Source organism: Pagrus pagrus (assembly GCF_965226575.1).
Source record: "Pagrus pagrus genome assembly, chromosome: 1".
Classification (NCBI taxonomy): Eukaryota; Metazoa; Chordata; class Actinopteri; order Spariformes; family Sparidae; genus Pagrus; species Pagrus pagrus.
In genome coordinates, this window is record NC_140185.1 from 12,553,448 (window position 1) to 12,580,424 (window position 26,977).

The window sequence follows — 26,977 nt, forward strand, 5'->3', positions numbered from 1 at the left end:
AAAGTTCACATCCAAAGTCCTCTTTATCTCGGGGGTTTACTCAATTGTTCAAGTAACCCACAATTCCGACGGCACCTAAAGGCAACCTAAAAGCCCTGAAGCCCGGAGTAAAGTTGTACAAAGAGCTCAGTTTGTTCGTTCACCACAATAGACCGGCTTTGCTTCTGGGCAGACGTGAAGACGAAACTCAGACTGTCACGAGAACCGCACATTTGAAACCAATTTCTAAAATTAAGTCTTAACTGATTTGAAATGACTCGAGGACAAACGGCCTCCGGGCGGTGACGCGGGGCCACTCATCGACCCACGCATGCGCAGAGGCCCAGTGTCACAGCAGCACCATCAGGAGCAGCCAGCAGCAGCAGCAGCAGCCGGGGAGACGGTCGTGTTGTTTATTTCACACAAGATAAACTTTTCCCCACAATGTCGGGCTTTGACAGCAACCCCTTCGTCGACACGGGGGACGTTAACCCCTTCCAGGTGAGACTGCTGTGTTGCTTTCTGTGTGCGGCCCGAGTTTTTAAGAGACTTTCTCGTGTGAAGTGAACACTGAAAGAGATATGCTGCAGCACAAACCTGTTTGGTTGGTTGCTGGGTTTGGCCTCAGCATTTCCTGGCTAAGAATCGTCACTATTATGAAGTATGACACGTTGTAGGTCAGTAATGAGATCTTTTATAGAGATTATCTGTAAAAAACGGTGCTTTTGCGCTGCGGGAGGGCTTTAAACTCACCTGCGCAGGTAAGCAGAGTGACGAGCAGGTGCCTGCTGATATTAAGCCGTCCACTGTCTCTCCTCTTCAACACGCCAGAGATAGAAACCAAAAAGCAGGTTTTGTAGCCTTATTGAATCTTTATGAGGAGCTGACTGTTGATCTTTTAGTGTGATTGTCTCATCCAAGTGTTTTCAGGTCTAATAGCTCCAGGAGGTTATGTTATAGGTAAACATACCTCTTGACTTATGGCATATTTGCTTGAAGAAAAAGCGCAAACATTTGCTTGTTCAAACCTAATAAATTGTGCTTTTAACTGAGACTAATGTGGTCAAGGAGCCAAGAGCCTATAAATAGTTAATGTGGTGTGTCTTCCTGAACTGGTTTAGGACTCTCTGGGACACTGCATAATGCTCACACACACCCACACATAACTCCGGATTAAAAACTGAAGGCTCATGGCTTCTCAGCAAAACATCCAACAGTGTAATGTAACTAAATACATTTACTCAAGTACTGTAGGTCTAATTAAGGACAAATTCAAGTTTTTTGATACTACTATTTTTAAGGCTAAAGGCCGTCATTGATAGGAAAAAGAAAATAGTTTGATAGTGTCCTGTGTATGCATTGCATGCAAACCATGGGGGCAACTGTGGCTCACAAGAATAAATCAAATAAAACAAGCTTTTACTTGTTTTAGAGTATTTTCAAAGTGTGGTGTTATTACATTTACTTAAGGATCCCCACCACACATGTATTTAAGCACACATAAAAATTCTGTGTTTTACATTTCCAGATTGAAATCCTAAAACGACACCTGTTTCTTCTCATAAGCAAATGTTTTTAATTTCACTAGTTTAACTGCTGGACGCAAGATGTCTCATACTTTACTGTAAAGTCCATTCTTTCTCCACCAAAACCTGTGTACACTTAATATTGGAACAGGATTGGCTTTCAAACTATTTGTGATGTCATAAATCATGCTCATAGGCCTGCCTGTAAAATTAGATTTTCAATGAGAACAGAAAATGTACACTATAGCAATAAATGTGAAAACAGTTTTTCAGTGTCATACTAGGCATGTATGACATCATCCTACACAATGAAACTCAAACATTAAACTGTTGGAAAAGGAGAAAAACACACATTTGCCTGGAGGGAGACTTAAAGTAAAGGAGCTGAATACTTTCACTGCTGATTACGTCTAACACAAGTTTTGTTTTTGTTTTCAGGATCCCTCCATCACACAAGCCACAAGCGGAGCCACTGAAAACAATGGGGAGTTCAACCCATTCTCTGCAATTGACATGGTTAGCTCCTCTGTTTTTTTACTATAATTACTGATGTGATGTTCGAGGTCACTCAGTTACTTAAAAAGTCAATCCTCAATCATTTCACAGGGAAATAACACTAGCACGACCATCCCCGTCTCTGATACCTCGACTCAACCCGCCGTCCTGCAGACATCTGTGGAGCAGAGTGCACAAGTGAGTCAAACACACACATTTAGAAATAAAGGAAATTGAATAAGCTGCTGTGAAATCACGGTGGAGATTAACTAACCAGAGTGCAGCTGTCTTTGTGACCTCAGAGTGGCTTTTAATGTCCAAAACAATAGATGAGGACATAATTATTCACTACTCTATTTAATGAGTGAGTTGTGGTAGCAACAAGTAGGACCTCACCAATGATGAATTTTCAGGCTATATTAAAAAAAATTAAATAATGTACATATTCAGATGTAGGGTTTTTCAAATAAATGACATTTTGATAAGGATTCCTTAAACTTTAGTTATTGTTTTTTTCATATTTATTATATCTTGTCACTTGGCCTGAGGAGCTGGTGTCTTACACAGCTGAAGTGTTTGTTGGGAGGATGTGCTGTTGCCTGCAGAGAAGTTCATGAATTTTCCATCACAGGGCTATTAGAAGGAAACATGTAACATGGAGTTGTAGTGATGTAGTGACAATATTGAACACTGTGTAAAGAGTGCATCTCTTCCACCCTCCAACAGGCATCTGCAGCTGCTGGCCATGCGAACCTGATCAAACAGCAGGAGGAGCTGGAGCGTAAAGCAGCTGAGCTGGAGCGGAAGGAGCAGGAGCTACAGAACAGGACTGCAGGCAGAGCAACAAACACTGGTGGTAAGTTGGTGTAAACTCATGTTGTACAAACGAACAATAAGAATTTACACACCAGTCACAATGTTAATCCAGCTGGGAATCTTTGTGTCTGTCAGTTAAAGAGAACAACTGGCCTCCTCTTCCCAAGTTCTTCCCTGTGAATCCCTGCTTCTATCAGGACTTTGAGGAGGACATCCCAGAGGAGTACCGCAGGATCTGCAAGAGGATGTATTACCTCTGGATGTGTACGTACCCCTGCATGCAGTATATGTTCAATGCCTCTGGTTAACATCAGACAGTTTTTTATGTCATATATGATATGAGATATACCTATCTTATTTTAAACCAGGATAACTGCACATGATGCACACACATGTCAGCATCCTCATATTGTAATTTTTACTTAACAGAAAAATCATGGCACAACATATAATGTATTATCTCTATCTCTTTTCTAAACAATATTGATTAATTGATAGGCCATCTGACAACCCTGACAGTTTATTGAATTATAACATGAATTTTTAAGCAAAAATGTTAAGCATTTGCTGGTTCCAGCTTCTTAAATGTAAAGACTTGCTCCTTTTTTTTTTTACTTCATTTACTCTCGAAGATGTCGTTTTGGGAAATTGTATGATAAGCATTTTTCAATGCATTGTATAATATATATATATATATATATATATATATATATATATATATGGAGTGGATTATGGATTAGTGGATTATTTGCAGCCCGAGTTCAGTTCCACAGCTTTTAAAATCCAGCTGATTCCATTGAACCCGACCGCTGGTACCAAATCCTCTCAGCCATCACACATTGTACGCATTACAATCAAAACATCACACAACTGTTTATTCCTCTAACAGGACACCAAAGATGGTCAATGAGAAAAAGACTCAACTCTTTTTTTTTTTTTTTTTTTTTTAATCTATCCAATGTCCTATGCACATTTTTGATGATAGTTACTGTTTCACCTCCCTCAGTCCAGTTCATTGCTTTCCTTTGTGTCTCTGCAGTCCACAGTGCCACTCTCTTCCTCAACGTGCTGGCCTGCCTGGCGTACTTCACTGCAGACGCTCAGAATGGTGTTGACTTCGGTCTGTCCATCCTCTGGTTCATCCTCTTCACCCCTGTGTCCTTCATCTGCTGGTACAGGCCCGTCTACAAGGCTTTCAGGTACACTGCTTTAGTAACCTTGTGCTGAAATATTCTTAAGTTTGCATCACTTACAGGATGTAACTATTTGTTGTGCAAGCAGAAGAAATAGGGACATATGCAGATTAAGTAGTTAGCAGTGTTTTCTTTTTTTTTTTACTTAATACAACTTTGTGAACACCTTCATCCTCCGACTCAGCCAGAGGGGTTAGAGGAAGTATGTGGGAACCACTCTGTACTCAGCAGCCTCCATTTCTAATATTAGAAGATGCTAATCTGAGTTTTCTTGCCTACAGTTCAGCGCTTTAATTTGATTTTTTTCCACTATGAAAATGTTTTTTCCCTAACACTCATTTTGCTGGCAGAGGAGACTCATCCAAAACAACATTAAGACCTTCCCTTCAAAAACACTCTAAACAATTGATATTTTAATATCTACAAAATTACATTTCTTTGAAGGTTTTACAGAATATTGATTTGTTTCTGTGGTCTCAGAGAAACCTTAATGTATTTTATTTACATACATATGTATTGAACCACTTCTTTATATCTTCTATATCTGATAGTCTGGCAGTAAACCTTTAAAGTACAAAATATCATTAATAACATGTCCTTTGTGTTGTCTGTTTTTTTCTCTCTAGGTCTGACAGCTCTTTCAGCTTCTTCTTCTTCTTTTTTGTCTTTTTCTTCCAAGTGGCAGTCTACATCATCCAGTCTGTAGGGATCCCTAAGTGGGGAAACAGGTCAGTGGAAAGATTTTTAGCTGAACAATTATCTGCATGTTGGGTGAAAGACTGAAGGTGTGGTGTTAATGCACGAGACAGTTGTTCATTGCTCATAACATCTTTATATTTTCACTGAGTCTGTGCACTCTGCTGTGGGTAGATTCATAGTAAATGTGGGTAAACGCATGGGTTGGTGTGTTCCTTCATTCACATCTATGTGTTTGTGTGTATTCCTGCTCTGTATCTCCTCTTTTACATTTCTTTGACAGATTCCTGCTGACCTAACTTATCTGGGTTGCTGCTTTGTAAGTGTGGGACTTTTCTCTTCAGGTTTCTTCTCTATATCATGTAATATAAAAGGCTTTTTCCATCATTCGTGCTTCTTCATTGGTCACTTTGGGCAGTTCAAGGTGTACACTCATTTCTCTTTATTTCAGCCATTTTAAAAGTATTTCTTTGTGCCAAAAAGTTCTGTTGTATGCTTTGTGCACTCAGAAATGACACATTTGTTTTTATATGTCATGTCGACAGTGGATGGATCTCAGCCATCACCATGATCCGCATAAACTTGGCTGTGGCTGTGGTTATGATGGTGGTGGCAGGTTTTTTCACCGTAAACGCTGTCCTGGGTATCATCCTACTGAAAATGGTACGTTATGCTTCACCTCACAAAAGGGAATATTGAGCCATGTTACAGTTACACTATTTGAATATTAACCAGTCGAGTTAAATATACCACGTGCCTGTGGGTAGGTTACATAATCTACATATTTTGCTATTTTAAAGTGAACTGCAGTCTCAACATACAGTACTGTATATCTGCAGTAAAATTAAAGATGGTAGAGCTTTATAATTAATTAAACTTGCCCCAAATAGAAAGTTGAACATGGTGCAGCAAATATACTGTATATAAATGTATTCTCACTGTGGCATCATATTGTTTATTTCCACTCCAACTCAGTGAGGGTGCCTACAGATCAAAGCAAGAAACAAAACAAGAGAAACTAAAAAAGGTGGTGACAAGAAGTTTGTACTGCAGCTGCAACAAGAGTGCAACTAAGGCATTAGAGGGAATATCAAGATTTAGAAACTGCTGAAAGGCTATAAAGGTTTAGAAACAGTCTAAGCAGGTCAGGAACCTGATTATATACACGGTTTATTTGGAAAGGGACCTTCACAGAGCGCAGAACCACTTTGTGCATGTCAAAACATTTTTTTGATTCTGCTTAAATGTTTTGAGGCATGTAAATGCACAGCTTATCTGATCACTTTATGTAGCGTCCTTGTAAGCAGTTAAAGGAGACATATTATGCTCATTTTCAGGTTCATAATTTTATTTTGTGTTACTACTAGAATAGGTTTATATGCTTAAGTACTCTTTCTGAAACTCTTTCAGCTTTCTGTTGGAGAGAGGACATTCTGTTGATGCAGACTTTGACGTTTTTAACTTTCAAGATCTTTACAAGAGTAAAGAAATATTATCTATGTTGCCACAGCTTCTGCCCTAATCTGTCTCTCTTCCCATTCCTCCAGGTCCACTCTAAGTACAGAAGGACAGGTGCCAGCTTCTCCAAGGCCCAGCAGGAGTTCTCCCATGGAGTCCTGACCAACCGAACGGTCCAGAATGCTGCAGCAGGTGCTGCTACCTCTGCTGCCCAGGGAGCCTTTGGCAGGAGTCAGGGAAATTAGACTGTTTCCCACATCCAAAGTGCCTCAGGCTAGTCTCTTCTCTGACCAACATACCAGACTAGCCATGTCCCTACATTCTTCTTTGGGGTTTAGGGGATGGGGGGTTTGATTATTTAATGAAAAGGGCCAGAAAACAAGTTACTTATGATGAGGGAAATTCTTCAGCTTAGTCCTCATTCTCCAGTTACAGAGACTTTGGTATGATACAGACGGCAAGCATGTAATGACTTGCACATTTCTTCGCTGTTATTTAATCCTTGTCAGTATACAGCATGTTCAAAATTCATGCTAATAGAAGTTATTCTGGGAAATGTAGGACATCATAAAATGAAGTTGCCCTAAACAAGGTAGAAAAGGAGACAAAACGAGTGTGACAAGAGTTAATTGGTAACGCCTCACCACAGTATCTGCAGTGCACCACTGAACAAGGCTGGGTTTAGTGAAAAGATACATTGATTTCATTGTTTAAAGGGAAATTCTGGTATTTTTAAACCTGTGCCCTTCATTTTCATGTTTTGGTGTGTGAATGATTTAGCAACAGTTTTGGATTCGGTCCAGCAGATTGCATCAGCTGGCAGCCGCGACACTGCTGCAATGGCTGTAATGTAATCCTTTAGGGCAACTGCAACTGCCAAAATGCATCCACTAAAATGGTGCTTGTTTTTGCCATTGACAGGATGACGTTTTTGTAAGTGTCTGAGAACATTACAGAAATGATTCCTACGGAGATGGACCTTTTTGTTAAATAATAAGGTTCTTTTTTGTAACCAAAAAGGTTGCACCAAGTCTCGCTCAAGGAGGAGTCTTGCTCTGAAAGTTCACAAGATGAGTTGTTACAGTTCCTCGTCTGGATTGTCAAAATCACTTCAGTAGTCAGCCATGACTTTGGAAACAAATTCTCACTGGCAGTTCTTCTAGGTAAACTCCAAACTCCTCTCTCCAGCTCTGACTCACGTTTCCGCTGTCGTCTTCCTGCAACAACTTCTTATGCAAGATTTCAGAGCGATACTTTTCCTTGAGTGAGACTTGTGTCTGTGGTTACAAAAATTATCTTATTAATCAAATAACAGGTCTAACTCCGTAGGAATCACGTCAGCCTGTGAGTGGCAAAACAGGCACCTCCAGTGGATGCAACTCTGATGGTCACAGTTGCACCTGAGGATTGTGTTTCAGACATTGCAGCCGTGCCAGCTGAGGCAATCTGCTGGGCCGATTCCAAAATCTTTGGTAAGTATGAACCATTAACACACCAAATCATGTAAATACAAAGCCCAGGTTTAAAAATACCAGAATTCCTATTTAAGTGCAGATATCAATACAGTTCTAGAAATAACATACAGGAGCCTCAAAACACTGCGAAGAGTTGGGTTATATAAAAAGCATGCAGTACTTGACGTGAGAATGTTTTTACCATCAGCTAATGATGGATGGATCCACATAATGTATGTATACATATTTTTGTCATTACAGCAGCATCTAGAAGTTTACAGGGTAACCAGACTTTATTTCTCTCGCCTTATGAACATTTTTACATACGGTACACTTTATAAGTTCTACTTACTTCAGGTAATCACACTGGTTGCCCTGTAAATGAGATGCATCCTGTTTATGTTACACTACTGATGAACACAGTTGCTGTTTTAACTTTGCTCGCTAAATTTAAAGTTTTCATGTGTATAACTATGTGTAGGATAAACTGATGATTAATGAAGGTGTCGGGATGAAGGTTCTTTTTATTTCTACTGTTTTAGTCGGCTAACTGATTTAGATGAAGTGAGACAAAAAGCTCTTTTTAAGAGCAGATGGGGATGAGGTTTAACTGGGATGGCACATGTTAATTAATTCATGTTAAGAATACACTTGTGTTTTCATTTCATGGAGCCTTGTTGTGATTAAAAGTGAAAGACAGGGTGCAGGTTTATTGATGTAAAGTTACTGACATAGTATAGAATTTAGAGGTATTTACTAAAAAAAACAGTGCTTCATGAGCAGAAAGAACAATATTTATCTGTTGATTATTCGTTCTGTTGACTTTGTACCATGTAGACACAAGTCATGTGTTACTCAATAGTCACAGATGGTTGGTATTTTCTAGCTGCACCTGCTTAATGTTAGGCATTAGCATTCTCGTGTTTTTACTTGTTAATATTACTATATATATTATATAACATATTATATATATATATTCTGTATAATTCTAGTCTTTTATTACTGTAATACTGAATCACTTTGTTCAGGAGTAGCCTCAGTGCCTTTAAGTAGAAGTAACCTACCATTTTTTGTGTGGGGATTGGAACACAAGGCTGTTGGTTATTAGTGTTTGTCTGATTATGTTCGTCTTTACACAGAAATATGTTTTTTGGTGAAGTTTCTTTTTGTTGATCAGAATGTCTATTAAGGTGTTGTACATATTTGTGACTTATTTAAAAGGTATAATTGAGGGGGAGTTGGTAGAATCGGTTCTCAGTCTTAACCTTGAATAAACTGTCTTTATTTTCTTCTTTGAAAATTTGGGTCATGTTTTACAAACCAAATTTTTTAGCTGCATTATGTAAAATACATGCAGATGTAGGTCCATGATGTATTTGTGTAAAGGTGTAGCATATTGATAAGGTTATGTTCTCTGTGAGTCCGTTATATAGTTTTTCTCTGTTGTTAGAAGGTTCTTGATTCTGCCAACTGTGTTCTAAGACCACAATGCTGTAAAGCAGTGATCATAAGTTACATTTTTCATTAGAGTTACAGGACATAATCAGTCCAGACTCTCATCATCAATATGAAGTCACGTAAAGCCTGTGGCACACCGATCAAACATTCTCAAACAACAGCCAACATCCTAATGTTGGCAGTTGTCTCAGAATATCTTTGTCTTTCAAGACCAACTGCCCATGGCACACTGATCAAGTGTTGATGATCAATACTTCACTTCACTATATTTCAATTTTAATAATACTTTTGATTAATCGTGTAGCCTTAATCAGGTCACAGTCGGAATATGAAACACAATGGCATGTAAGCAGTAGGAATAAGTTTAGAACTAATACTGGCCATGCACACTGGGTTTTGACTTGTGCACTTTATTGTTTATGTGAAACACTTTGTTACTGTGTGTTTTAACACTAGTATAGTTTTTTGCTATATAAATAAAGTTATTATTATTATAAAAAATCCTAAAGATAAAAACCTGAATACTTTTTACTTAGGAAGGCCCTACATGCAAATAACTGACCCATGAATATAGCCTAATGTATAGGTAATTTTATTTTTGTATTATGATTGATTGAAATGTTTATTTCGAATATGACAGACAAGAATAGTAGTTCAAAAACAAATAACAAAAAATGAATAAAAAGCAAAGCGGACAGACAGAAAAAAATATTTATAATAACACTACAATGAAAAGCATACACCAAAAGAAACTATCAAACACTTGATGATTTTGTTTACATATTTGCAAAGGAGTGAGAAGAAGTATAAACTTATTTAATCTCACCCCTTTTCTCCATAAATCATTGAATGCTAATTAACCAGCTTCCTTAATGGTCTAAACCTATACTCAAATTAATTTTCCTAACCTTGTCTAAATATAATATTGATTATGTTATATCTTTGTCATACAAAAATATGCACTCATTATTTACATATTTTTATCAATCACATTTATCTTAGTCATTCTGACCAGTTATCTTTTTGTATGAGTAAATTATTATATATAATATAATATACAGTACATATATATATAATATATACAATCTCTGATTATGTATATAAAATACAATGAATAATATACAATGTGATTATACCTTATTTTTATACACATAAAATAGAATAAATATAAGAAGAAAAAAATAAGAATAAATATTAAGTACCCAAATAAATAAATAAACACGGTAACCCCTGTAAACACCTGGTGATTGTCAAACCCCCTCTTCATCCCTGTGCCTTGTGACAATCATGTCTTTATACCTTATATTAAACAGCTATATGTTTGGACTTTGCTTTAGCTCTACATTAAAACTGTTCCATAGTTTCACTCCACAGATTGATATACAAAAACTGTTCCTGGTCATTTTTTTTAAGTTAAATTTCCTACTTAAATAATAACCCCCCTCCCGCTCACTGAACAATTTCTGAATGTTTCCTTGTAGTAGGTTGGATTTTCTTTTTTTGCTTACTTGTGCTTTAATTTAATTGTGCTCAGCCTAAATATGACCATGTCACTGGTGTAAGTTGTGGAGGTCTGTGCACACTGAGCTACATTCAGAAATCCTACCAGCAGCTGCACCTCCGCATTCCACTGATGTATCCATGACAACAGCTTCTAGTGTTGATCATCCCAAGATGGCGGACGAGGAGAAATCCACGGCGGTGAGTGCAAAACCAAAGCTAGTTATCGTTTTCTAGAGTGCACACACACACACATTTCGTCAGTAGAAGTGACAGTGTGACACTTACTTAGCAAACGTTACGTTAGTTGTGAGTATAGTATTTAACGCTGGCCTTTTGTGTGTTAGTTAGCTGCTTGGCTAACCCATTCTAAGTCGGAGCTAAGTTGATTAACCCAAAGCTAACGGTTACTTGGCTGCGCTCTGTCTCTAATCTCACACATTAAAGCTAAAACCTGAGAGCTAACGGCTGCAGACACAGTAAGGTGGCAACAACAGAAATGCGTATGTCCAAAAATGCGCTGTTGACCATCGTTATTAGCACACGCCTTTTAAGTTACTGTAACGTAATGGAGCTAGGTTAGATAAGGTTATTTAACTGTCCAGCTCTGCAGTAACGGAAGCTGGCTTTACCACGAATACCAGTCGTGTAATGGCTTTAACATCCAGCGTTTAGGATGTGGTCAAATATAGCGAGTATTAATACAATATGTTGTCAGTGGCTGCACTCCAAGCGATCCACAAGTGAATGAAATATGGGGAAAATGATACGAGCAAAACACTGGCATTGCGCATGCGTTCATCCACCTGCACACAAGGTAGCTGCCTCATAGCCTAATGTAAAGTGAATAGTGTTTCTGTGGATGCAATAACTGATCAAGACATACAGGCAGTCATCAAGAAATGTACATTTCCACCATTTAATTTGCCAAGCAATCAGATTTAGATTTAACAGTGGGAACAAGCAATAGAAGTGTATATTTTGTCAGTGGGCTAGCTTTTTTTAAATCATCCAATAATTAAATTGTAGAGTTGAATCAAAAAGTTAGCATCTCTTGATTAAAAGCCCAATGCTTCAAGGGTTTTTGCAGTCTTACTTGATTGATGAACAACCAGTGATGGAATATTTCCAGGTACTTTACTTGATTATTTCCATTTTCTGCTCCTTTATACTTCCTCTCCACTACATTTAGTTGATACATTTAGTTGCTAGTTACTTCGTTGTGGGCGAGATATTGTGTGAGAGGATGCTGCATCAGAGCTAACGTGGCACATTTTTTAAATGAGTTTATTTTATTGGCAATTTGACAGAAAAATCACCAATACCGATATCAGAAAAATGCTGAATATCAGCCTAGTAATCAGCCAGGACTGATAATCAGTCTACCCTTCAGACAACAATGATGAACATGGTTCCAGTGTGAATGATGTTTATGAATTTAGCAAAGTTATTATAGCATCTGGCCAAGGATGTTTTTTTTTAGAATTCTTTAAAAAAAGGGGATGAAACAGATTAGGTACAATTCTTTGGGCTTTTCATTGAAATATCCCCAGTCAATTGCTTATATTGTACCTCTTAGGAATGAACTCCAACATGTAGAGTAAGTTGGTGCAGAGTAGTTTAGTTTATTCTTTGTTTAGCCATATGCAGTTAAAATCCGTTGCCTCACAGTTAGTTTTAAACTCTTGCCGTTGCAGTCCCTGAACAAGACATTCTGTACAACAACTTGTAATTCAGAAAACCATTTTTTTCTATTCTGTAAAATGGAGCATGAACACACCATTGGAGCCACAGTACAGTCAGTCTGAACTTTCACCTGTATTTCCACACAACCTTTTATCATGAAGATACAACACACAAAGCTTTTTTGGGTGGGGTAAATCTGTTTTGGTGCGGCCATCATACATACCACTCATGGGAAGCGCTGATAAAGCATGTATTGCTGTGTCATGTATGGATCGACACTGATATATATTCATTTGTCTTTGTTCTATTTCATATATTTCAGCTCCCAGTTGCAACTGAGGCCAAGAAACGCCGAGCACCTAAAGGTACCATGTTACAGTTGACACTTGCAAGTCATCTTCTAAAATGATTGTTGAACAACATAACTGCTGTTGTGTCATTCATTTCTGGCACTTTGTCTATAACTAAGGGATACTTGAGTGAGTTTTGAACTAATCATCCTGCAGAGGTCACCCTCACCCTTCTCTCTACCATCCCTAGAAGGAATAAGTACAGCGCACTGCCTATTCCAGATCATTTTCTGTGTGGAAAATGTGTTTTGATTATTGAGAATATTTTGTCAGCATAATTGATGTCCCATTAACCAGTTAATGTTGTTGCTCACGGATTAACCTTTTGTTTTGTTTTACAAAGCGTTGTAATTACCATCAGTGTAACTAAAAATGCAAATCCTCTGAGAACAATTAAGTACATGCTATGTTGTTGTGTTATACAGTAAGTATTTCTATGCATTTGGCAGGGCATGTGAGCCTTTACTGTGATATAATTAATGTAATTGGAGGAGACAAATCAAATCAACACCCAAAGTATGATAATGTAAGGGACGATGGCTTATTAATGAAGTAATATAAAAGGAAAGTACATAATGGATTTTATTTGGTTAATGTAATGGAGGCATTTAGTACATTTCAGAGTCAAAAACATTAACATGTTTTACTGCTTTTGACACTCATAGCTAATCTTAGAAACGACAACAACCATTAAGAATGAAATACTTAGAATAACCATAGAATTCGGCAGAAAAAATAAGTTTATGTAAAAATTAAATATACATCTGTCATATGCCACACATGTACATATGTTCAAATCAAATTCAGGTGATTGTGACTTCATCAGGCCTTGTACACGGTGATAAAAGTATAATCAGTGATATAATTCAGCTCTCACTTTATTGCCTGTATGAATTTTAGAATACAAGCGAATGTGATTCGATGATGAAATTTGGTGCAAAGTCACATAAGTATGAGCAATAAGTGAAACATTGTGTTTTTTCAAAAGTCTTCAAATTTGAAGTGCAGATACTACCTTTTTAGTGGGCAACACTCAAGAGGGTTTGCAAAAATACGAGCATGTCTACAAGAAAGACTTCAAATCAATTTCTTTTAAACCGGCTGAAAAAAAAACCCTGCCAGCGGCATAAGGTAATTTCCCCTGTTTCCAGCACTTCTCAATTTTATAGAATGAAGTGTCAATAGCAATCGGCCTTATTTTGTCTTTTTTCAAGACATTGACGCTCATTTTTGTCATATCTTGGGGAGAAAAAGTGTTGGTTGCTGAATATGAAACCAAATGTCCTGACTAGACCAGGGTTTTTTTTTAAGTTTCTTTTGGTAAAACTTCCAAAATAATTTTCATCATATTTTCTATTACATTCTCCCCATGTGTCTTTTGATCTCAGCATGCCTCTCCTTCGCTCTTATCCCCTTTTAACAGATGGTTGAAGCACATGGAAGGCAAATCTGTCTTAGCGTTAGCGAGATCAAATGTAACAATGAGAAAATTCCTCCATGTTTGGGATGAAGTTTTTCACAGGACTATATTTAGGAGACGTCATGCTGTGCTCTTCTTCCCTGCTCCTTTCTACTGTTCTTTTATACAGTAGTTTTAGGAATACATGTCAGACATGTATCCCCATCTTTCCTCACAAAATGTGTCCTGCTTTGTTTGTGTGGAGACTGGAGCACCGCAGGGCCACAGCTGAAACCCAGAGACAAGAATATTATTGCTGTCTCAGCAGGAAGAAAGCGGATTAGGGCGCTACAAATAGGGCCATTCCGAATCTTGACGGGGCAAACGTGTGAAGCCCATGCAGTTTCACACTCAGCGATGGAGAGGATTTCTCTGAAGTAGTTGGATGAGGCTCCAGTTCTAGCAGCAAATCAACAGAGCTCTGCTTGAAGCGCTGGCAGATAAAAACAGAAGGGAGCTTTAGTGTAATTCACACTGTATTTTTTTTACATAGGCAATTCGTTAATGCTATCCCCCAATGTCAGTGGCAGACTCAAAGCCTGGTACTTCATTTCACATTGCTGTGAATCCTATTTTTAGCCTCAGAGGAAGGTAGTAGGTGCAAGATAACAGGATTACCAGAATCAAACTCGCTCGAATTGGAATTACGTTTGCTTCCTTGTGAAATGAAATGTTGTACTCCACTGGGAAGGAGACTTGGAGCATTATGGTGGAGTTCTTGAGGTTACCTAACCCTTTCTAAAGCTGGCTTTGTATTGTGCTGCTTATACCTCCAGCCTGTCTCTATACCCTCTCTGTTCTGTCACAAGCACCTGGCTTGCGTGAGACACTGTTGCCCTGGCAACCAGGAGAATATCTCAACCTGCCGAGACGTTAAAAGAGTGACAGGAAGAAGAAACAGTGTATCTAACGACAAACTTGCTTACAAGGTGACATTTACAGCGTGGCGGATGAATTGATTACAGTTTAGCCGTGGCTTTTGGTTGAAGTGTTAACATCTATGTAAACTGTCAGATCAAAGACTCGTTAGTGACTGCAGAGGGAGGGCTCCTTTAGGATTATTTATTCAGCCTAAAAATTAAAATAAAGACTGTATGAATTAAAAATAGTCCAAATAGACGTAATTCATGATAGTCTGAGCCGTCAGTTTGTAAGTAAACACTTGTTAACAAGCTAGGATTTACAGTGTGCTCGGTAAAATTACTTAAATTTAGCCTGTGGATGTAGGTGTGCATGTTTCATCTGTGTATAACTGTCAGATCAGAGACGTACTTATGACTGCAAAAGGAGGGCACCTTCAGGATTAATCATTCAGCTAAGGCATCGTCTGAACAGTCGAGGGTAATACGCTTTATAGCATCACAGATTATTTACATTTTGTATCCTTCTCCACCTTTTTTTATTCTTCCTCTCAGCTCCAGATCTTCCCATTGTGGAGAGGAGAAACTGGCTAATCCACCAGCACTACATCCGCAAAGACTATGATACCTGTAAGGTAAAGTACCTTCATTCCACCATTCTCCCTATGGTTTAGTCTGTATTCAGTGTTGGACTGATTGACCTTTTAAACATAATGAAGATGATGAATGCCTGACATGTACAGGGTTCTGTCTAACCATGTACTTCATTATGACCTAATGATCTGTATTGACCTGTGGATTCCCACATGAAACCAGTTAGCACTCAGTAAAATCTTTGAATAGATGCCTGTACTTTTAAAATATATTACTGGAATATTCCTTATCTCTTTCTCTTAAATGATCTCATGAGATAGAATATAGATCAGAGGATGCTGGGATAGATAAATACAATCTTAGACAGTCATATCTCTGGTTTCATTTGTCCTAAAACAGCTGAGCCAACCACAGTTACTCATGATGACAAATAGCTCAACAAATAAAGAATCAGCTTCATGAAATTGCTGTCTGGATGGTGCAGAGTGATACAATGTGAACACAACAACACAAATCTGCAGCCAGAGGCAGATGGTGTTTTTTAACAGACAATAAATACAATGATGATAGAAATAATGAATGATCACATCAATTTCAGTTTCATTTCTACTGTTTCTATTTCACGTTGCAGATGGTTACATCATATCTTAAAATGTGACACAGAAGTGTTTGCCTCGTAATACATTTCAAGAATAAAACATGAACTGCTGATTTATCTTTTTCAAACGTTACTCTGATAAAGACATGCTCACAGGACTAATGAGCCCCAGAAACTCAGTGTTTCTCAGGCAGAATACCAAGTTAAAGCCATACAGTCTGATGTATGTGGAAGTGTATGCTGTGCATAAAGGCACTGCGCTCTGGTGTGGCTGTGGAGATTTAATTAAATCTGAAGCAACTGCATGTGTACAACATATCCAGTAAGTCTAATTAATTTATAGATAAATTACGGCTGTTACCAAATAGTTCAAAGTTTGGGAACTTCACTTACATACTTCACTTCCGATTTACACATCAACTTTCAAATTGTGGGGGTTTTTTTGTTTTGTTGTTGTTTTGTTTATTTTTTTTTTGAACATTGTTTTTACTTTCAATTTAGATTTGATTAGATTTTTCTCCCCCACAATAGTCAAGTAAAGACACTGACTCGGACCGAGTTGCCAACACAAAACGTTGGTATTTGACGAACTCAACGATCTCTCTCCAGAACGACTCGCCTTTAATGGGCCAGTTTAGCAGCAATGTAACAGCACCTTAGATTACATTAATATAACCACCATAATAGACAATCTATTTTGGCTCTAACACTATGGTGAAGTACTTTGAAAAAAAATAATAAAAAGATCACATTATGTATCTGCATTGGCTTGGCACTCAGCGCTCCATTTAATCATATGAATCATTTTATTCAAAAGGCTGTTTCAGGATTTTTTTATGTATTTATTTATTTATATGTTTTATTTGAGGTAAGAACTGATAAAAGGTGGTGGCAGACATTCAAAGCTTCATTCAAAAACTTCATTAGAAGCTTTGAATGTAAAAAAAACAAAACAAAATAAAAAAACCCTCAGTACAGCCCTGACACAACTGATTTACCAGTGTTCCTTCCTCAGCCACATTAAAACAATTTTTTGATGCAGATTTAAAAGCATCTACAAACTGAAGAGTGTTTACTGAAAACACATTATTTACATTATAAGCAGTATTCTGTTAGTTGTGTGCTTTTGCTTCATGCATTCAGTTTGCTCTTGTTGACAAAATCATCAGATTGACAGCAGATTGATGTATAGTCAGAAACAGATGTGGGTCTGAGACGTTTATTTTCAAGTTTAAACCACATTTTTAACAGAATTCCAATACTTGCTCTTTGTTGCCTCATTTGAATGAACTCCCATCTGTTTGGCCTCTCCAGCCAACTGTACCCCCTGTGCTCTGAGTTCGGTACCAAAATACCATACAGCCAATGCAAATTTCAAGGTCAGGAAAATACCAAACATTCAGAGTGCTGCCCCTGCTGGTCATTGCAATGGCACAAACATACAGCCCGCAGTCTGTTGTGTGCAGATATACAGAACAGGGTGCAATACACTTGATTATCTCTGAAGTCTTAGTTGGGGCTGCAAGTTGTTTAGGATTGAATCACATTGGAGTTAGTATTCAGCAGGACTGCAATAGCAGCCATTACTTTCAGCGGTATTTTAATTCACTCATGTAGAGAATAACACCCACTTCGGTTTTAGAAATTCTCTCCCCTTCTGTGTCCATGTAGGCGATCATCAAAGAACAGCTGCAGGAGACTAATGGAATGTGTGAATATGCCATATATGTTCAAGGTGAGCTGTAGTTTTATAGCTACCCTTCCCTCCCACACCTGTAAAATGTATGATGTTAATATCTACATCAAATGAAGGCTCTGTGGTAGTCGACGCCCAAGCTCCGCAATACATCATTTAGTTCCCTCAAAATCTGCTCTTTGGACCCCATGCTGTGCCTTTGATTTTTAATGTTTTTTTTACTTCTTCATGTAGATGAAGCTCTCTCTCTTCTTGTGTTTTAATTTCTTGCCACAGCACTAATCTTGCGTCTTGAGGGCAAGATCCAACAGTCCCTGGAGCTGTTCCAGAGCTGTGCCATCCTTAATCCCAGCAGCACTGACAATCTCAAGCAAGTGGCCAGATCACTGTGAGTCTTCTGCCCTAGAGCCCAGGGTGCAACAATCCTTCTTCATTAACTAACAAGGCAGACATAAAAGAGAAATATACAGTCAAACTGCAGGTCAGCTGTGACCAGAACCTTTTTTAATACTGTAAGGGAAAATGCATCCATCCCCCGTGACTATTTTCACTGTTGCAGGATTGCAAGAATCTATTTAGCATGCAGTGATTAATACTGGTTAATTTCTCACATGGATTATTGTTGTTGTATTTTTTCCGTAGATTTCTCCTGGGAAAGCACAAAGCAGCAATTGAATTCTATCATGAAGCTGCAAGGCTCAATGAGAAAGACTGGGTAAGGGAAAAGAAACACTCATATACTGAGTTTCTACTTCGTCTCATGCTGCATTGCACTGGACTTGCAGCTTGGAAAAAAAATGACCTCCGACACAGAAAGGTGCAATGAAACGGTCATCCGAGTCAGAATCTCGGGGCAAGATCCACCAAGCCCGACTTCACAGACAATAAACACAGATGACATCAGAGCAGTATGTCAGCGCACATAGTGAACAATTACCTTTTACCTTTTCATTACTTATTTTCTTTAAACTCTTTATTGCCTTTTTCAAGAAAGAGCAATAAAAGGATATCATCCGAACAAAATTGCAATCTACAGAGAGAAACAACACCCACATTAAAATATATGTAAATGCACATGATAAAAATGGAAAAGAGAGAGAAGAGAAAGAAGATAGAGATAGAAAGAAAAGTAAGAGTAAGTAAGTTAAGAAAAATAAAATGAAAGGGAAGAAAAAAAATCATCACTTTTTACCTAATGTAGTGTTTGTGTTGTGAAACGTGCTGGAACAACAACTTTGTAGTTGCCATTTTCATTTCCATTCAGTTGCTTTATGCTTGATAAAAGTCTTTGCGAGCATGCAGTAGGAACCTACTCCTCCTGTGTAAGTGCCCCAGTTTGTTAAATCAGCTGCTGGAGTTTCTTGTGAAGTTCACAGACTTGCCATGCAAACATCCATTTGCTGAGGTTGTCCATGTTTTCTCGAGCAAACACACCGAGACACATTTAGATCGGAGGTCTGGAATACTGACTCAGAAATACCGACTTCCAACCTGCAATGGAATGCAGCATTAAAGTTAGGTAGGGAAAGTGTTAATCTTTCTCATCTTTCAGTTTGAATACACAGGGTGATGTTCTTCCAAGAACGTCTCTCCATATTTCATATGGGGAACGCCATGACTGAACCTCTTTTTCTTACTCATGGATAATGTTTTTTTTACAAAAAGAACTTCATGGTTGAACTTACAAACGGATCCAGGGCTGTTTACTCTGAAGCCTATATAAATTGTATTACACTAGCAAGGCAGAACCATTAATCACTCACACAAGCGTGTTTTTGAAATTTAAACTGCCCCCTCTAATATTACTGTCAGAAATACTATAGAATCTGTATTCCACAGAGCTGCTTTTATATTTGAAAATAAAATGTAGCTCAGTCTTTATCCAGCCGTGTTCAATTAAGTATGCACCAAAGCCCCATGTATAATTTGACATTTTTTTCACCTCAGGAGATCAGTCATAATCTGGGGTTGTGCTATTTCTTCATCAAAGACTTCAAAAATGTGAGTATTTTAGCAACACTTGTCTGTGCAAATTGTAGTCACTTCTCCTGTGATTTGATTTAATAATTCTGATTTTCTGTGTCTGTCTGAAGGCTGAAGAGCATCTAAACATAGCTCTCCAGATAAATAAACACGACAAGACGTACATGATGCTCGGGAAGGTTCATTTGCTGGCTGGCGACATTGAAAAAGCCATCGATGTGTACAAGAGAGCAGTGGAGTAAGTGAAGGGCAAATGTGAACAATGTTTAAAAACATTTGAAAAGGAATTGTAGAATTTCAGTTTTTCATCGAACCCAAATAACATAAATAAAATAAACCAAAATCTGTTAATGATTACACAGCCTCAACATGACAGCTTTCTTCATGAAGACAGTCTTTCAAGACACCATAAGAGATTTGTATAAAACATGCTGTTTCAGAGGAGTTTGGTTACTACCAAGAGTTTCCCTCTTGATGTATCTGATGATTTTCAGTCTTTGGAGCTCTTCTCAATAAGTGGTTCTCCTTCAATCTCACACAAAGCTTCAGCTTTACCACTTCTTAACCCAGGGGCCTTTTCAGTTCAGTATAAATTCTCTTCATTTCCACTTCTTTTCACATGTTGAATATTTAAACACTAGGCTGTGGTGTAAATAAGGAAATGACATCAGTGTCTACAATAGAGCTCATTGTAGCTACCTCCTGTTGGGGTTAAATGAATTAATCAAGTGCCCCAATGCTGGTGATGCCTTTAATGAGATATACCACTGTGAATCGTATTTTAATGCAGATCTGCCTCTTCCTCCGGTTTTTTTTCTTTCCCCCCACAGGTTATAATTAATACTCCACATTTGTGCTGAATCAAATCCTGATTGAATAATCAGCAGATTCCCTGAATATAAACTATGTTTGCTGAAGAATAAGTGCCGGCATTAAATGTAATTACAGGCTGGATAAAGTGGCATTTTTCATTCAACGTGTCTCATTCTCCTTCCAGGTTCTCTCCAGAGAATACTGAACTCCTCACTACTCTTGGCCTGCTGTTTTTACAGGTAGCTAGTTTTTTTTATAACAGTTTCAGTGAAATTATGTGTACACAACGATGAACACTACAAGATAAGACTTTACTGTAGGTGTCAGAAACTCTAAAATGGAAAGGAGATGATATATCATTTCCTGTGTTTGTGTTTTTGCCAGCTGGGGAAATACCAAAAAGCTTTTGAGCACCTTGGAAATGCCCTCACTTTTGACCCCAACAATTATAAGGTATGTTACACTCTGGGATAAACTTAGTTTGCTATTAAGCAACCCAAGGACAATGAGTTGGACTCCTTTTAAAGCCATTCAATCAAATTTAAAGGTCATTCTGTCAGGTGGTACGGGTCCATCTGTCATCATGTGCAAGTTCAAAGGGTACATCCTCCTCTAATATCTCTCTAATCATTGTTTTTATTCCAAGGCCATCCTGGCTGCAGGCAGCATGATGCAGACTCATGGTGACTTTGATGTGGCCATGAACAAGTACCGAGTGGCAGCATGTGCTGTGCCTGAGAGCCCTCCTCTCTGGAACAATATCGGCATGTGCTTCTTTGGAAAAAAGAAATATGTAGCTGTGAGTAATAAGGTTCACTTGTTTTTGTCAATTAAGGACGAGTATTTTATTTTTACTCTTTCTTTTTGATGGAACATTGTAACTAACTTACATTTTTAAGTTACTTGACTGGATTATTTTCATTTTATGATACTTTACATTTTATGAGTGTAAGTTTTATGTTAAAAACATCTGATAAGCTTATAAAAAAAAGCCTATTCTTATATAAAGCAGTGTCTAGTTGGGGCTTCTTGTCATGTTTCACATGTCTATGAGTTGTTAGCAGCGCCACCAAAGAGACATTTCTCTTCTAAACTTGTAAGTATTCATTTAAATAGCCAGTTGAGATCCAAAGAGATCAAATTATCCAATGTTTCTGAGAAAAATGACGGATAAAAGAAAAGTTTAAATAATGAATACAGATTTGTGTTGCAGAAACGTGTTTTTACTTCTTTCCTCTCATTTATCATCTGACGACTGCTCAGATTTATCTTGTTACCCTTTGGGAGGCCGAACTCTTTGATTGGAAACAATTGGACTACACTAACTGAAAACAACTTATTAAAAAACTATCTCTGCCTTCACCAGCTAAAACAGTAAAGTACTTCTCACACTTTGATCTATCAGCAACGGGACATTGAACAAGCACTTTTACTTTATGTACTTTCAGTACATTTTGTTGTTAATACTACTTAACATCAAAGTGCCCTGTGGACTTTTCTTGTAAATAAACAAAGTTTCTGATTACATTCAGTGTTACTCACCGAAACCGGTTGTGTGTATCCTTCAGGTCTAAAAAACATGTAGATGTCCGATTTGCATCCGATTTGCCTTAGGACTGAAAACTGCTTTGTTTATGTCATCCATGCTAACTAGCTTGCAGTCTACTTCTTCACTGCCTTTGTTGGCACATTACTGTGTTTCTTGGTGCTCTACTGCCACCTGTTGATTACTGGACTAGCATGAAACCACTGGCTGGAGTGGGTATCACGACACCCATGAAACCCATTTTTTGTAGCTTGTTACTAGAAGTGTGTGGCGGTGTCTGTATCTGTAGAGATCCCGCCTTCTGTTTGTATGTTCTTATATTCTTTGTAGAAGTCAGCTGTTGAATTCTGTCTCCCAACTTCATTTCTCCCCCAGGCCATCAGCTGTCTGAAGCGAGCGCACTACTTGTCTCCTTTTGACTGGAAAGTGTTGTACAACCTGGGTCTGGTACACCTGACCATGCAGCAGTTTGCCTCTGCTTTCCATTTCCTCAGCGCAGCCATCAACCTGAACCCACGTATGGGGGATCTCTACATGTTGCTTGCAGGTAAAGTACATGCTACATATAACAAACTGAATATGCGGAGTGTGAATGCAATCATTTGCTTGCTGAACAGTCATCTGCTTCTGCATTTGACACTATTTCTGTCTCTAAGTTTACACCTCTATGCTCTTTCTTAACAGTGGCTCTGACCAACTTGGAGGATGTGGAGAATGCCACCAGAGCATATGAACAAGCTGTGATGATGGATGAGTGAGTCTGTCTTACACCTTTTATGTTAAATTTAGAACTTCTGAATTTGAGTCTATAGTTAAATCACTTTTTTTCTTGTTTTCCCCTCCAGATCCAACCCTCTGGTCAACCTGAACTTTGCTATCTTCCTCTATAATCACAGCGAGAAGAAGGGAGCTCTGGATCAGTATCAGGAGATGGAGAGGAAAGTCAATGTACTTCGAGACAGCAGTAACAACTTTGAATTTGACTCTGAGGTATTTAAGATCCTGTTCATGTTGATGTCTCAGTGTGAGTTGTTGAAGCTATTACTTACAAGTCTTTGCCCAATTGTCAATACCAGCTGATGGACATGGCCCAGAAGATGGGAGCTGCTCTGCAGGTGACAGAGACTCTGGTGTGGACAAAACCAGGCAAGGACTCCAAATCAAAACCAAACTCTGCAGCAGCAACCAAAACTCCTGGGGCTCCCCTTGGTACCAACCAAGCTCTGGGCCAAGCCATGTCTTCTGCTGCAAGCTACAACAAGAACATCCAGCTACCAACAGGTACAAACTACCAGTATGGCTTGTAGAAATCTTGGTGTAGAATCTGGTTCTGGTGGTGAGGTTGAAATAAGGTCCAACTCTCAGTCGTGTCCTGATGCGACCCAGTGAGGCTGAATATCTCACTTTTGTTCTGAGCACAAACTCAAAATGAGGGGAGCACATAAATTATTTTTAATCCGAAAAAGTTCAGTGTCAGACTGTCAGTGCAGATGATGTCAAATTTCACAGTCTCCACCTCTTGCCATTAAACCAAAGCCAGAGTTTTCATTTGAAATGGGATCTTTAAAAATACCTCTTCCTTGTGTATCCACAGCCTCTTGCCTGAACCAGCAGATTGAATATAAGGGCTAAGACCAAATGAAATAAGTGAAAAAAGAAGTTAGCCTCTGTCCAGTATTTATTCTTGGCAACAAATGAAAGTCATTGGTGTGTAAAAAGGACACACAGGTAAGCAAATAAATTCAAGGCTACTCTGAAATGATTGATGCAGCTTACTGCTCACTAAAATAAGTGGACAGGAGTGCTCTCATGCGTAAGAGCCTGTGGGCTGTGGTTTCTACCACTTTTGTTTAGCAGTTGACAAATAACACTCGAACAATAGATCCATGTTCAGTGACAGACATTTTACATAATTACACAGCTCAATCTGTCTGCTGTCTAACACTTAACAACCACCTTGTTGTGAATATACAAATATAGCCTGTAAATACAACTAGTTAATGTTAAGCAGTATACCATCAAGTAACCTCTAGAGATATGGCCTATTAAAGTGGAGGTATGTATTCGCTGGTGTCAGTATCTTTATTGCTCTGCTGTAACAGCTAGTCTGTAAATAGATTTTGCTGGAGGTCAGGATTCATCTATGACAGCCGGGGACCTACTGTATCTTGGTGGTTATTAAAATTCAGACACTGTATATGGAAAACAGCTTACCCCTGAAACTCACCCTGAAATCTCACAGTCAGAGTGCAATGTGGGTTTAAAAATCATCGGCTAAAGTTAAGCTATTAAGAATGTTATTTGTTCAAATGAAAGAAAACTAATGAAGAGGATAAGTTCTGTTTGTACAGGCATTCAGAAGTCCCATACTGTACATCTCACCCATGTGTCTAAATGAGAACTTTTCAGCCACGGGATGAAGTTTTGTTGCTAAAGTTGATAATGGGGGAATTGAATCTGCAAACAATCCAGTCACAAGTTCTTTTCTCTAACCTTAAGGCCACCTCTGACCCCTTAATGCTTCACCAACTTTTTAATGTGATGAAATTGCAACATTTTAACAGACCAATCTGAAGGACATCACAACTGAAAAATCTAATAATTTTAAATCTAACTTTTCTGAAGGTGCAGTCAGGTGAGGCTTCTGTTCAACAAAAGTGCCCTTGAAAAATGATGTGATTTCCTGGTTTCGATGTGGGTAAAAAACTGAGTATTTTGCAAAGCCATCATGTAGCTACAGTTTGTACTCTAGCAGTCTAATACGAAACAGGGTATTGGTACATGCTGGAATAATGAGTCCTTCATTTACCAACCCAGTGCATCAGTATTTCTATTGGCCTCTATTGAGATCTATCTGTGCACGTCCGCATGGTATTAAAGTAGATCACGGGAGAACTCTGACCTGTGATTTTACACTTGCCAGCTTGAAATCGCATTAGAACAGGAAACTCACGCTTGAATTCATCTGTTGTGCAGGCTTTAATTGGAGTGTAGGCAGAAGGAGCAAATATTTACCAGATGGAAAAGCAGTTGACTGTATCTGAATCAAGTTCTATGCTGCCAGATGTTAGATTTATTTATTGTTAACATGTTTTTGTATAGGGACAGGTATACAGCATAAACTGATGCCACAGACCACAACATTTATAGCCCAAGCTAGTTTACCATACCTGTCCCTAGATGGGCCTTTAAAATACATAAAACTCAACAAAATATATGCAGAAGACAAAAGTAGAAACACAAACACAAAAATAAACACATACAAAAAAATACAGACTGAACACTCAAACACTGTAAAACTATATTGACATATCAATGGAAAGCTTGGGGATAAAAAAATACACAATCACATTTAAGTTCCAGAATAAGACTACAGATATTAGTGTTAATTAAACCCAACAAAATGTTTCACACGTGTAGATCATTGGGAACTAAAAGATCGATTGTTCTGCTTTGGTATTTTTCAGGAGTTTCCAAAGGTCCCTCCATGCCCCTCGAACCAGAACCTGATGTGGATAAAGCCCCCAGCCCGCCCACCGATCCTCCGGGCTCCCCAGAACCTGTAGAGCCAGTCAAACCCAGAAGCTCCAAGAGTAGATCCAAGGTGGAGGCATGAATAAGCACAGTGGCTACAGACTTTGTCATAAGATCACACTCATGTTATGGAGCTAAATCAAGGTTCTTAAACAGCAACAAAAGCTGTTTTAGGTTTTCTAGCTCGTTGTAGTTAGACACAAAGCCTTGAGTTATCAGCTTCTGATTTAGGTAACTGGCACACACACATTTCATGTGCGACACAGTTCACTTTACACTCAAAAAGGGCACTTTCTTCATGCCATTCATTTCAGGAATATTGAATGTCAGTACAACACTTCTCACTTTTTAAACCAAAATTCTGAGATAATCAAGTGTTTCTTGTCAGTCTGTGTTGATGTGTCAGGTTTGGTGGAAATGCCAAAACCAGTTCCAATGGATGTTCCAGTTTAAGAATCTCTGGTCCACAAAATGGTAATATTGGCATTTGTGCAGTTGCAAGTGTTGATATTTGGAGGAGCTTAGCAATAAGGTTAAATGATGAATTTTCCTTGTATTGACATTTCTAGTGAAGGTGTCAATCTGCAATCCACTGCAGCTCAATAAATGTGAAGGAACTGCTGCGACAATCACTGCTAAAATACAGAAAGGGTAGTTTTTGAATAGTAACAGGATGTTGCTTGTTTGTATGATAGGGCTCTTTATGAGGGTTGAGTGTACATAGTGATATATGCTTTTATATGTGGATAAATGTAATGTTTATAGAGAGTAATGTATTTAATATTAAAAGAGAGACTTTAAAGAAAATGGCTGTCTCGCCTCTTTTATGAAATCCAATGTGTGTGTGTTGTTTTATAGTGTTTCCTCATGTTAAGGTCATTCAGTTCACCAACAGGGGACAGTAGTGTTTCAGAGCTTTTAAAGGCCATCCAACAACAACTGACACATTAATACATTTCCATCCTTCACACTAATGTTGAAACTGTCAACGTAGTCGATGAAAGCTTAAATCTTTCTGAGGTGTATTTTAATGATGTCCTGATATTGTTTTTGTGTGGTTTCTCTTATATGAGGACTTGACTGAGGTACTCACCAACTTCCTCTTTTAGTCACAGTGAACATGAACACTAACCACAAATGGCTGTGGGGAGGAAAAACGTATGAAGAAGAAACAGACTGTTGTGGTTTAAGATAGGACCTCATAAATTATCTAGCGAAGGTCACATACAAACTGAATTATGTATGTGTATGAATTACAATATGGATGAGGCAATTTGTACATA

The 26,977-nt window shown here is 38.2% G+C and overlaps 2 protein-coding genes across 4 annotated transcripts; both read left to right on the plus strand.

The window, feature by feature from the left end:
• Nucleotides 1-205: 205 nt before the first annotated feature.
• Nucleotides 206-9,455, plus strand: scamp2l (secretory carrier membrane protein 2, like). The gene is made up of 9 exons (XM_084361471.1): nucleotides 206-480; nucleotides 1,944-2,021; nucleotides 2,112-2,198; nucleotides 2,727-2,856; nucleotides 2,952-3,080; nucleotides 3,856-4,015; nucleotides 4,636-4,737; nucleotides 5,251-5,368; nucleotides 6,253-9,455. Exons 1-9 carry the CDS (start codon nucleotides 424-426, stop codon nucleotides 6,406-6,408), a joined length of 1,017 nt encoding a protein of 338 aa, XP_084217597.1. The 5' UTR covers nucleotides 206-423; the 3' UTR covers nucleotides 6,409-9,455.
• A 1,251-nt stretch (nucleotides 9,456-10,706) lies between these two features.
• On the plus strand, nucleotides 10,707-26,495 carry bbs4 (Bardet-Biedl syndrome 4). 3 transcript variants are annotated; one of them, XM_084356995.1, is made up of 16 exons: nucleotides 10,707-10,776; nucleotides 12,584-12,626; nucleotides 15,486-15,565; nucleotides 17,794-17,857; nucleotides 18,095-18,206; nucleotides 18,461-18,533; nucleotides 19,766-19,819; nucleotides 19,912-20,039; nucleotides 20,799-20,853; nucleotides 20,999-21,067; nucleotides 21,261-21,413; nucleotides 22,536-22,707; nucleotides 22,845-22,914; nucleotides 23,006-23,150; nucleotides 23,237-23,441; nucleotides 25,628-26,495. In XM_084356995.1, exons 1-16 carry the CDS (start codon nucleotides 10,717-10,719, stop codon nucleotides 25,774-25,776), a joined length of 1,632 nt encoding a protein of 543 aa, XP_084213121.1. In that variant the 5' UTR covers nucleotides 10,707-10,716; the 3' UTR covers nucleotides 25,777-26,495. The 3 variants fall into 3 exon arrangements, with proteins under 3 accessions (XP_084213121.1, XP_084213122.1, XP_084213123.1); XM_084356996.1 differs by lacking the exon at nucleotides 10,707-10,776 and having other exon boundaries at nucleotides 12,602-12,626; nucleotides 15,486-15,560; XM_084356997.1 differs by lacking the exons at nucleotides 10,707-10,776; nucleotides 12,584-12,626 and adding an exon at nucleotides 14,826-14,999 and having other exon boundaries at nucleotides 15,486-15,560.
• Nucleotides 26,496-26,977: the final 482 nt, after the last annotated feature.

Excerpts from the sequence above, each read along its gene's own strand:
- scamp2l (XM_084361471.1), top strand. The coding sequence starts at position 424 with ATGTCGGGCTTTGACAGCAACCCCTTCGTCGACACGGGGGACGTTAAC. Across the intron at positions 2,022-2,111 it reads CATTCTCTGCAATTGACATG|GGAAATAACACTAGCACGAC; the intron begins GTTAGCTCCTCT and ends ATCATTTCACAG. Across the intron at positions 5,369-6,252 it reads GTATCATCCTACTGAAAATG|GTCCACTCTAAGTACAGAAG; the intron begins GTACGTTATGCT and ends CCATTCCTCCAG.
- bbs4 (XM_084356995.1), top strand. The coding sequence starts at position 10,717 with ATGACAACAGCTTCTAGTGTTGATCATCCCAAGATGGCGGACGAGGAG. Across the intron at positions 10,777-12,583 it reads ACGAGGAGAAATCCACGGCG|CTCCCAGTTGCAACTGAGGC; the intron begins GTGAGTGCAAAA and ends CATATATTTCAG. Across the intron at positions 19,820-19,911 it reads TCATCAAAGACTTCAAAAAT|GCTGAAGAGCATCTAAACAT; the intron begins GTGAGTATTTTA and ends GTCTGTCTGAAG.